Source organism: Pelophylax lessonae, assembly GCF_965119305.1.
Source record: "Pelophylax lessonae genome assembly, chromosome: 2".
Lineage (NCBI taxonomy): Eukaryota > Metazoa > Chordata > Amphibia > Anura > Ranidae > Pelophylax > Pelophylax lessonae.
This window is the reverse complement of record NC_138769.1, coordinates 198997463-199009553: the sequence shown is the minus strand read 5'-3', so window position 1 is coordinate 199009553 and position 12091 is coordinate 198997463. Positions and strand designations below refer to the sequence as shown.

The 12091-nt window shown below is 43.7% G+C and overlaps 1 protein-coding gene across 3 annotated transcripts in view; it reads right to left on the bottom strand.

Annotated features, from left to right (window-relative positions):
• Positions 1 to 11869, bottom strand: part of SHROOM2 (shroom family member 2) — a 373353-nt gene extending 361484 nt beyond the window's left edge. For 2 of the 3 annotated variants that reach the window (XM_082245432.1, XM_082245429.1), the window contains exons 1-2: positions 11294 to 11428; positions 10803 to 11235 (exon numbers count right to left, since the gene is read on the bottom strand). In XM_082245432.1, the coding sequence (XP_082101558.1) occupies positions 10803 to 11018 (216 nt within the window). In that variant the 5' untranslated portion in view covers positions 11019 to 11235; positions 11294 to 11428. Of the gene's footprint in view, positions 1 to 10802; positions 11236 to 11293; positions 11429 to 11818 lie in introns of those variants that run through there. The other variant, XM_082245430.1, reaches the window with a different exon arrangement.
• Positions 11870 to 12091: the final 222 nt, after the last annotated feature.

Below are 12091 nucleotides of genomic sequence, written 5' to 3'. Positions count from 1 at the left end.
AAACGCTTATCACATTTTTAAAACTGGCGCCTTTAAGACTCCAGGAAAACTTCTGTATTAACGTGACATTGCTTCTGGGTTACTACATTGGAGACCCGATCAAAGCAGATTCCGGCTGTGTTTGGGTCTCCAGCCAGCCGGCGGACGTGGCGGCTGGTTGCTTGGGTCTCCAGGTGGGACGGGAGACCCTGGGCAGAGCAGCGGGATTATTACACTGCTTGTAATAACAGCCCAGCAGTTGCTTAGCTGCATCACTTGTAATTACCACAAAGCTGGCCGTCGGTAGCTGCAGGCATCACCCCAGTAGAACCACTTGAAGCAGAATGACGTACAGGTACGCAATTTTGTGGCAAGTGGTTCCAGGGTTGGGTGTAAAAGGTGAGTACGCACTAAAAGAAAAGAAAAAAATAAATAAATCTGGCGGCCAATCCTCCATTTTTACCTTAAGGTTTCACAGCAAGTGGAAAAAGAAGATGGAAGTAATGTACGAAAATTCTTGCATGACAAAGGCTTTTTCTTGGTTGATCGTTTCTGATCATGCGCAGTCTTTTATACCTGATTATTCTCCTATGAAAACAGTACACATTACATGAAAACTGTTTGTTCTGTTCTCTTATGAAAGAAACTTTGGAGTTGGTCCTTTCGGACATTTTCGCTTGGAAAGTCTGAATTGGATGTTTAAATTAATATATGAAAATTTAACGATCGTGCCTCATATGGAATTTTTCTCATACTGTGTACTCAGCTTGTAAGGAAGCTGAATTTCTCCGCGCTGCACCATGATTTGTAAACTACTGGGACCCTTTGGCTGCACTGTAAATTTTATCATAAAGATGAACTAACAGTGACAGAATCGCAAGTGGTACATGTATCTAAGAGCCCAAGCAACCATGAGCAGTATAAATTTTTGTGCCAAGCCAATACCAGCATATATACACAAGCAGAGCCGGCCCTACTATGGGTCCCGCTGGGTCCATTGGACCCAGGCAGAACTTGGAGAGGGACGGCAAATTGACCCTCAAGATTTTTTTTTCCAGCAGTTTTGTGTGTCATCAGTTTGTAGCGCATTACAAGCGATATTTCCCCATTCCATACGGTCACCCGTAGTGCAAACTGATGAGTATGAGGAGGCGGAGCGTCTCCTCCGGGGAACATCCCTCACGTGATTGTGGTGTGCGCAATGACGTCAGACATCAGCGCACTCTATCTCACGCAGGGCAGGGTTGATCTTCTAGGGAGGTGGACGCAGCAGACACAGGAGTGACAGGAGGACTGAGGACAGACAGTGGGTGACAGGAGGACTGAGGACAGACAGTGGACCGGTCCCGTGGTGAGCTATGGAACTGGAAGAAAATAACAGTATATATATTATTTTCAAAATGTTATATTTACATAAAATAATGGATGTAGGGGCCTTTTAGTGGGCATGATTTTTTTTGGGGGGGGGGGGGTAAAAAACATTTAATTCTTGGACTCAGGCAGCACAATGTCTTGGGCCTGCCCTGTACAACAGGCATAAATATACTTGCTTGGCCTGCCCAATTGTGCATGCTTATGCCACAATCACTTTACAGCAAAATCACATAGCAATAAGATCTGCTGACAGTTTTATGACTAGAGATATACAAGATATAATAACTACAAGCGCTATGTACCATATCCTAAAATAGACTCATTTTATGCATGCCCCGAGTGTGGGCAGAATTTATTGTATCTCCCACAACATTGTAACACTCCTCATCAGTCACATGCAGGAAAAGCAGGGTGTAGAGCTGGCAGGCCTCCCAAGCTGGTAATTACATATACCTGTATCCACCCGACCATTCATTTCCTTTCATATATTTCACTTATAAAACTATTACATCCTTTTGAAGTCCTAGAAATCAGAGGATCCCCCCTATTTGAGGATATAAGCTCGGAAAGTGCTGAAGAAGAGATGTTTTAGAAAGTGATAATTATGTCTGGGACCGGCTTCATTGTGAAGACTGGAGATCAGACAGGAGAAAGCTTAATTAAATAATTCAGCAAATAACAGGCTTTTAAAGACATTGAATACAAGCACTACGTACATAATGTCATACATCAAAAAGGTTACTGCTGCATCTGTAATGTGAATATCTGGACCAAGACACCAACAGTGTTGATTTTGGCATCAAATTTTCGATTTAGTTATAGACTTTTGACTAATAAACGTTTTTAGTTTTAGTCCTATTTTATTCACCTGTAATAGTTTTAGTCAACTAAAATCTCCAGTACATTTTACCCAAATAAAATAATTTTAGTCAACTAAAATCGAACAAACGTGTTTAGTAAATTGTAATTTAATATTTAAAGCGGAGTTCCGGGCACAAAAACTACCTTTTTTTTTTGTGCCCGTCCACTTGGTCTTCTTAACCTGAAAAGGAATTGGATAGTTAGGTTTTTTTTTTTTTTTTTTACACTCACCTTGTAATTTTAGATAGAATATACTCACCTATTCTTCACTTCCTCCCTCAGCGCTGCGGCTCCGCCGTCACTTCCTGTCTTGCGATGATTCCTGGGAGCTGAATGTCATCGCTCCCAGGAATCAATGCGACGGCACCGGCCCCGCTCGTCACTTCCGGGCGGCGCCGCACCGGAAGTGACGAGAGGGGCCGGTGCAGGCGCATTGATTCCTGGGAGCGATGACGTTCAGCTCCCAGGAATCATCGCAAGACAGGAAGTGACGGCGGAGCCGCAGCGCTGAGGGAGGAAGTGAAGAATAGGTGAGTATATTCTATCTAAAATTACAAGGTGAGAAGAAGCGGGAGAAGACGCCGAAGAGGATCGCGCCGGCTTCAGCTGCCCACAAGAGAGATGGCAACGCTGTGGAAGAAATTTTATAAGTGAGTATTTCTTCTTGCAGGTAAGTGCGAACCGGGACAGATCAGAGGCTAGCCATTGTGGAATGTACTAGCCCTGACTGTCCCGGGGGTATGTTTATTAAAAAAATGTTTCTGTGCCTGGAATTCCGCTTTAAGCATTTCTATAGAATTTCCAAACTCATTATACACTCCTGGAGTAAAAAAATAAAAAATAATATGTGATTATTTATGGTATTAAGGTTTGAACAAACTCAAATACAGATTTAGCCACTCTGGACGGTCTGAGGAGGCCTGTAATGCTGCACAGTGCTCTGGACGGTGGTCTGAGGAGGCCTGTAATGCACACAGTGTTCTGGACATACATAGTCTAAAGAGGAGGCCTGTAATGCATTGCACATAGTGCTCTGGACAGCGGTCTGAGGAGGCCTGTAATGCTGCACAGTGCTCTGGACAGAGGTTTGAGGAGGCCTGTAATGCTGCACAGTGCTCTGGACAGCGGTCTGGAGGAAGCTTGTAATGCTGCACAGTGCTCTGGACAGCGGTCTGAGGAAGCTTGTAATGCTGCACAGTGCTCTGGACAGCGGCCTGAGGAAGCTTGTAATGCTGCACAGTGCTCTGGACAGCAGCTATAATGCTACACAGTGCTCTGGACAATGGTCTCAGGAGGCCTGTAATGCTGCACAGTGCTCTGGACGGTGGTCTGAGGGGAGGTCTGTAATGTACACAGTACTCTAGATGGACGGTGGTCTGAGGGGAGGCCTGTAATTGTATTGTACACACTCACAGTGCTCTCTGCTCTGAACAGTCGTCATCGGGAGTGGGACTCTCATCGGGAGGCCTGTAATGCAGAGTGCTGCTCTGGACAGTCGTCTGAGGACTTGGAGGGCTGTAATGCTGGTTGCACAGTCTGCTAAGCAAAACTTGCTACAGACTCGAGTCATTTGCTTGCTGGGCGCAGAAGCAGACAGAGCTCCATGTAAACCGGCCGTTCATGAGGATAAAATGTACCTGCCTTACAATTCTGTTTGTGAATGAAAACAAAATTGATTTTCATTATAGTTTTCATCATTGGACAAAAATGTGGTGTACTTTTCGTCAACATAAAAAGGCAGCTGAGGAAAATTTTGACAAAAATGAACGAATTTTGTCACTGGACACCAATGGCACAGAACAATGATACAACATGCAAAAACTCACCAACACGCATAGAACAAACGACTCTACAGAAAAATATAGAAGCTAAAATAAATTTATGACATTTTGGATGAGGCTGGAGGTCTGGAAAGGTTAGAACCTATGTCGCATTTTTACTGCGGTTTGTATCCCCACTGAGGCGATATCCCTCCTTCACGCAGGCCTGCACACTAAAGTGATTCATGTTAGTGTACAGGCTGGTGTCCATCCTGTGCCGATAGTGGGGAGTGGGGTGTGGTGCCTTGTGTTGCTTTTTGTTTTTTTCAAAAACTTTATGTCAAAGTTAGTCTCATTCACACAGGCCCTGAGACCCATAGTCGTTGAATGGACTGTATGTATATGCCGATTGAGCCGCCAGGTAGCCCACTTAAATCTATGGTGAGACAGTGGCTGCATGGACACTACCACTCATCCCAATTCGAGAGGCATGTGGTTGAGCAGCCTTGAATGCACACTGTATCAACAAGACCCAGTCTACAACAAGCATAAAACAAGTATAGAAAACAATTGTTGATCCCTCACAGGAGGTAAGATGCCAGAAATGCATGTTAATAGGGCTCACCTGCCCGTGTCTAAGGACCCTAATGGTGGTCAAGGCTTCAATGAGAAAGTTTTTTTGGCCATACTTTTATTGTGGGTCACAGGAGTACATTTATTTTTGTACTCCTGTGATCCATTTAGCTGACAGTGGGCTGAAAACTGCACAGCAGTGAATCGAACAGAAACGCATTTCTATGCGATTCAAGTATGAACCGGCCCTCAGAGCGGACTGAGAACTGGGCAGTCAGCAGTCATGTGACCTTTCAGTTCTCGTCTTAGAGCCGGCAAGAAACAGCTGCAGCATCACATAGATGCTGCAACATGGAGGCATACCATTATAGGACACCTGTTTTGACCTATACAGAAAGGGCCTGTTCACACTACCCACACACTAAAATGCTCTGTTTTAGCATGAGGGCTTGTGTCCATTTTACCGAGTTGTGTGACTTTTTTTTTTTAAAAAAAATTTATTGAGAGTGTACAAAAATATACTCCATTTAAGCCTCTGCACAGCAGTACAGTGCGATGTACTGCCGTGACCAGAACGTTCGCATTTTGCCACAGCACAATGCACATCACACCAGCACTGTAACATAAATAACTGTGCCTGGAATTCATGAAGACTGACGCAGACAGATTTTGTGAAAAAGTCTCCTATGCATTCTAAAAGTGTTGCAGTATGCTCCAAATTCATGTACCTGTCTGGAACCTGTAGTTAATTTGGTGCATGCTGCGCCACTTATAGAATGGTAAGAGGGCACAAGTATAAGTGCCCTCGCACATGGGACAGGGGATGTTAAAAGAAAAAAAAATAGTGTCAGAATTGTATTTAATTTATAGGACACTGGCCCTTTAAATGTAATAAGGTAGCCCCTCACAGTTTTGGTGGGCTTCACAGCAGCACGCGCCCCTCTAGAACCTTCTGACCCAAGGCTTTATATAGGGGGTCCCTGAGGTAAGCCCCTCAGTTGGGAAGTGACTGCCTGGCGAGCTCCCCTCCCCCCCACCCGTCGCTGGCACTTTATGTGGTAGAGTCACCCTTGAATCAAGGGGGGACTTTGGTGGTTTTAAATATGTTTTATTTTCGCTCGAGTTCTGGGACTGAGCGATACAGATGTATGTTTTATAATTTTGTTGGATTTGAAATCAAATTTGATGGAATTTTGAATAAATAATTATTTAATTTATTTATAACCAATAAAGTGCCGCAGCCATTTACTTATGCCAAAACATTAATTAGTGTTGGTTTTTATTTATAGTATTAGTTTAGTTAGATTATAAGATGCATCCTCCTGGCCCATGTACAAGAGACACTTTAGCAAAATCTGTACGCCAAAAGAGAATTGGTCTTAGCTCCAGTTTCGTTAACTACAAACTGTATTTTATTTTGAATTTGGTACATTCATTGTGCCACAATGTAAAAGTGGCGCTTTGTAAAACTACCTGAATTTGGTGCAGTCAGAACCAAAAGGGTTGCAAATGCTTCATGAATTTGCAGTACGTTAACAAGAGGGATTAAGGCCAATAAAGTGGCGCAGCAGTAGGGATGCATTGAAATGAAAATTCTGGGCCGAAACAGAAACTGAAAAATCAGGATGCCCTTGGCCAAAAACCGAAACTGACTTTTTCCCCCCAAATGATTTTAAAATAGTTACAGCCTGTATATAGGTGATCCAGGCACTATATACCTGTCCCATAGCTGTATTATACAGGTATAGTGCCAGGGGTTAGCTAACTATAGGGAAACAACGATGCACATCATAACACATAATATGTTGTCACTCACTGCTCCCCATAGATAGCAGGTTGACTTTGGCTCTGCTCCCGTCCTTCCTATCCGCAGCAGCCATACAGGAGAAGATGGAGGGAGGAGGTGGGTGGAGCCAGAGAGTCAGTAATATGCGTGGAGGACGAGGTAGATCCTCCTACGCTCTGCATGCTGGGTCCTCTTCTCTGCCTCGCTTTCCTCTCGGGACCGTGACTTCACTGGTTGCCAGACGCCAGGCGGCTGGCAATTCTAGCAACCAGCCTAGCACAGGGTGGGAGAGGAGGTACAAACGGCGGGTCTCGGGAGCTGGCCGCGGCCGGTCACACACCATATAAGTCAAAGTGAAAGCTGCTGCTGCGGCCATTCATTTTCGGCATATACAGTGCCTTGCGAAAGTATTCGGCCCCCTTGAAATTTGCGACCTTTTGCCATATTTCAGGCAAATATACAGATATAAAACTGTAATTTTTTGTGAAGAATCAACAACAAGTGGGACACAATCATGAAGTGGAACGAAATTTATTGGATACTTCAAACTTTGTTAACAAATAAAAAACTGAAAAATTGGGCATGCAAAATTATTCAGCCCCTTTACTTTCAGTGCAGCAAACTCTCTCCAGAAGTTCAGTGAGGATCTCTGAATGATCCAATGTTGACCTAAATGACTAATGATGATAAATAGAATCCACCTGTGTGTAATCAAGTCTCCGTATAAATGCACCTGCACTGTGATAGTCTCAGAGGTGCGTTTAAATCGCAGAGAGCATCATGAAGAACAAGGAACACACCAGGCAGGTCCGAGATACTGTTGTGGAGAAGTTTAAAGCCGGATTTGGATACAAAAAGATTTCCCAAGCTTTAAACTTCCCAAGGAGCACTGTGCAAGCGATAATATTGGAATGGAAGGAGTATCAGACCACTGCAAATCTACGAAGACCTGGCCGTCCCTCTAAACTTTCAGCTCATACAAGGAAAAGACTGATCAGAGATGCAGCCAAGAGGCCCATGATCACTCTGGATGAACTGCAGAGATCTACAGCTGAGGTGGGAGACTCTGTCCATAGGACAACAATCAGTCGTATACTGCACAAATCTGGCCTTTATGGAAGAGTGGCAAGAAGAAAGCCATTTCTTAAAGATATCCATAAAAAGTGTTGTTTAAAGTTTGCCACAAGCCACCTGGGAGACACACCAAACATGTGGAAGAAGGTGCTCTGGTCAGATGAAACCAAAATCGAACTTTTTGGCAACAATGCAAAACGTTATGTTTGGCGTAAAAGCAACACAGCTCATAACCCTGAACACACCATCACCACTGTCAAACATGGTGGTGGCAGCATCATGGTTTGGGCCTGCATTTGTTCAGCAGGTACAGGGAAGATGGTTAAAATTGATGGTAAAATGGATGGAGCCAAATACAGGACTGTTCTGGAAGAAAACCTGATGGAGTCTGCAAAAGACCTGAGACTGGGACGGAGATTTGTCTTCCAACAAGACAATGATCCAAAACATAAAGCAAAATCTACAGTGGAATGGTTTACAAATAAACATATCCAGGTGTTAGAATGGCCAAGTCAAAGTCCAGACCTGAATCCAATCGAAAATCTGTAAAAAGAACTGAAAACTGCTGTTCACAAACGCTCTCCATCCAACCTCACTGAGCTCGAGCTGGTTTGCAAGGAGGAATGGGCAAAAATTTCAGTCTCTCGATGTGCAAAACTGATAGAGACATACCCCAAGCGACTTACAGCTGTAATCGCAGCAAAAGGTGGCGCTACAAAGTATTAACTTAAGGGGGCTGAATAATTTTGCACGCCCAATTTTTCAGTTTTTTATTTGTTAAAAAAGTTTGAAATATCCAATAAATTTCGTTCCACTTCATGATTGTGTCCCACTTGTTGATTCTTCAAAAAAAATTACAGTTTTATATCTTTATGTTTGAAGCCTGAAATGTGGCAAAAGGCAAGGCACTGTATGACCCGTTTTCGGCCGAGCCACTATGCAGCAGCTTTATTAAAATTTCCCCTTGTATTCTATGTGCCCTTGCACTGAGTGGTACTGATCGGGTGCAGGAAAAATGGCAGTCACCATATATTTTAAGATTGGGCCCGGAGATGCCTAATGTACTATAAAAAAAAAAATCGAAAATTATTATAAAATGACGGTATGGTCCCAATGAGTGGTTCTCAGCGCTGTACACCAACCAGCTTCTGCAAACCCGCAAGCCAAAGAAGCTTAGCGGTCAATATCAGTATAAAATAACATGGAGAATATGCGCTGTCAAGCAGTTCTGGTGGCAGGATGAGAATTACTCATCTTATTCATGTGGGGTTAGAACAATGACCAGGGTATGGCATAAACAGTATAAGTAGCATCCATCAAAGTGAAACATAAAAAAAAATTAAAATAAATACAGATCATAAACAAAATGCAAATCAAACAAACAATGCATAAAACAAGTCATGCTTGTACTTCGTAGCGAATTAAATTATTATCCATGAAACAGCATTTTCTTATCCACACCATCACAAAGCGTATACAATGTTGTAAGATAAAACCGCACATACTCCGATTGACAGTCTGCTGAAATATCACAGAACACTAGGACTGATTGACAAAAAACTGAAGTGAAAAGGTTGTTCTCCGTAGGAAAAAAAAAGACCTATTTTATTAAGTACTGAAAATGTAAAAGCATCCTAACTGATCAAGTAACCAGCACCAACGTCTTGGTAGTAGGGTTTTGACCTATAAAAAGTGATAGTCAGGCGTAGCTCTTGGTTGGTTGCCCCACGTACCTCTTTTGTCAGAGATCACATGACCAATGCCCAGCAACAGAACGAAATCCGGTTGTTGCGACTGGTTTATGTTCAAAAAGTTTCATTGATCATTTTTGCTAAACTTAAAAGTAACGCTGCTTATAATTTTGGGTAGATTTCTGCTTTAGGCCTCATGCACATTTTTTTTTTTTTTTTAACTACCCAGAATCCTTTTCCTGGCAGCAGCATTTTGGCCAAAGGAAAAGTCTGATCCTTGTAAAAGGGTTTACCCTCATCAGACGTTTGGGCATTATTTTATTTCATTGGCCAGAATAATTTATTCTGGTCATTAAAATAAAATAACACTCATTCGCTAAACACGTCTATGATTTAGGCGCCTTTAGCAGCTTCAATAGTTTTTTCTGCCATAATTACGCTGCTCTAGGACGCACTGGGCCACTAAACTAAACTCTCCTGCCTGAAAATGCTGCTATAAGCCTAGGTGTGCATTGACATTTAGGATAACAAGCAGGCAAGAGAAAAAAAACGCCTTGATGCCCCTAGAAGTAGCTTCAAAAATGCCCAGTGTGTATGAGGCCTTAGGCTCGGTTTCCACTAGTGCGACTTGCGGTGCGACTTGACACATGTCAAGTCGCACAGCAAGTCAAAAGCCATTGTTTTCAATGTGGCCCATTTCCACTGCCGCGGCTTCAGTTGCGGCGACTTCAAAAGTAGTTCGTGCACTACTTTTGAGCCGTCTTCAGTGCGACATCCCTCTATATATGAGGGACAAGTCTCACTGAAGCCGCAGTTTACTTTCGCTACGAAGTAGTGCTAGAAGTAGCACGACTTCGTAGCCGCACTAGTGGAAACCTAGCCTTAAAGTATAACTAAAAGGCAAAACTTTTTTTTTAATTTTGGATAGCTTGGAGATTGATTAGAATGCATATCAGGTTTTTATTGCTGTCTGTGTCCCCATTACGGAGATTCACCTTCACCTTTTGTTCTATTAACCATTATTATGGACAGTGTAAGTAAGAGAGAATCCCCAGAACAAGAATAGAGGAGGAATCTTCCAATGGGGACACTACTTCTAGTGACAACCAGGGATTCCCTCACTTTGAAAAGGATTTCCTCTCACTTGCTATTATGGCAGTGGGACAGGAAGTGAAGGGAAATCTCCCCAATAGGACACAGAGGACGAAAAAATATGATCATGGTTATACCCAACCAACGCCCACTCTTAAGCTATCCGAAGTGAAAAGGTTTTGCCTTTCATTCTATATTAAAGTTTGTGTAACCTATAGCCCCATGTTCAATCCAGATGTTAAGATTCAGGTGGTAAATACAAGTTTTCCATTTCAAATGAATGCCCTATAGGTTGAAGAATTTGGAGAGAACAATGCTACCCAAATTTTTCTGAGCTGGAGCTCCAACTTCACAGGGGCATTTATGTGGAATTTCCAAAACTTTTTTTCAATCCCTTTTTTCCTATTTTTGGTATGCTATTACATAGGGCAACATTGGGCTGCATTGCCAACCCACTAAAGACATACAACTTGCCTTGTTAATGTGTTGGGACCTTACCTGATTCAGCTGACACAAGTTTATGTTTCTGTATACCATTGTATGTGCCAACACAGATTTTTTCACAGATAAAAAAATGACTTCACTTGAATGTGCCCACAAGTTCATTCTTACCTTTGTGATGATTAGAAGTTCCCCATGTTCTCTTCCACCTTTCAGAGTAAATCCCCAGGGAGCACCACCATTAAGAAACACATCCACAAACTTGCAGCCCTCAACTAGTTTCCTCTCCATCATCAGGTTATGTCCTTGGTCCACTAAGCCTGGATGAGTCCTCATGTCATCAGGTACAAAGCCCTCTCTCCCCCCTCTGGTCTCCAGGTTCTCCATGCTCTGCCAGTGATGTCCTGATACTTCTAGTGCTATAGATGTACTAAAGTCCAGGCCGCATCACATTGATCCCAGGTACTGAGCCCCCTACTGCTGCTAATCCAAATAAAAATGAATATACCAAATAAGCAACTCTTGAGCTTAATAGTACATAACTCATAAAATCAGCAGAAACCATTTGCCTATTGCAAGTGGAGACCTCCGATCGGGGGGCAGACTGGTGAAGAACTCCGATCGGGGGGCAGACTGGCGAAGAACTCCGATCGGGGGCAGACTGGTGAAGAACTCCGATCGGGGGCAGACTTGTGGACAAATCAATTCAGGGGTAAGTTTGTAAAGACCTCAGATCACAGGTAGGTTTGTGGACACCTCAGATCAGGGGTAGGCTTGTCAAGACTTCAAATTGGGTGTAGTTTCTCTTAAATATCTCAGATCAGGTTTTTGAATATATATGATTAGGGTTAGACTTGTAAAGACTTCAGATCAAGGTTAGGCTGTAAAGATCAGGGGTAGACTTGGTAAGGACCTCCGATCAGGGGTAGGCTGCGAAGAACTCCGATCAGGGGTAATCTTGTGAAGACCTCCGATCAGGGGTATGCTGCGAAGACCTCCGATCAGGGGAAGGCTGCGAAGACCTCCGATCAGGGGTAATCTTGTGAAGACCTCCGATCAGGGGTATGCTGCGAAGACCTCCGATCAGGGGTAATCTTGTGAAGACCTCCGATCAGGGGTATGCTGCGAAGACCTCCGATCAGGGGTAGGCTGCGAAGACCTCCGATCAGGGGTAATCTTGTGAAGACCTCTGATCAGGGGCAAGCTTGTGAAGACCTCCGACCAGGGGCAAGCTTGTGAAGACCTCCGACCAGGGGCAAGCTTGTGAAGACCTCCGACCAGGGGCAAGCTTGTGAAGACCTCCGACCAGGGGCAAGCTTGTGAAGACCTCCGACCAGGGGCAAGCTTGTGAAGACCTCCGATCAGGGGCAAGCTTGTGAAGACCTCCGACCAGGGGCAAGCTTGTGAAGACCTCCGACCAGGAGCAAGCTTGTGAAGACCTCCGACCAGGGGCAAGCTTG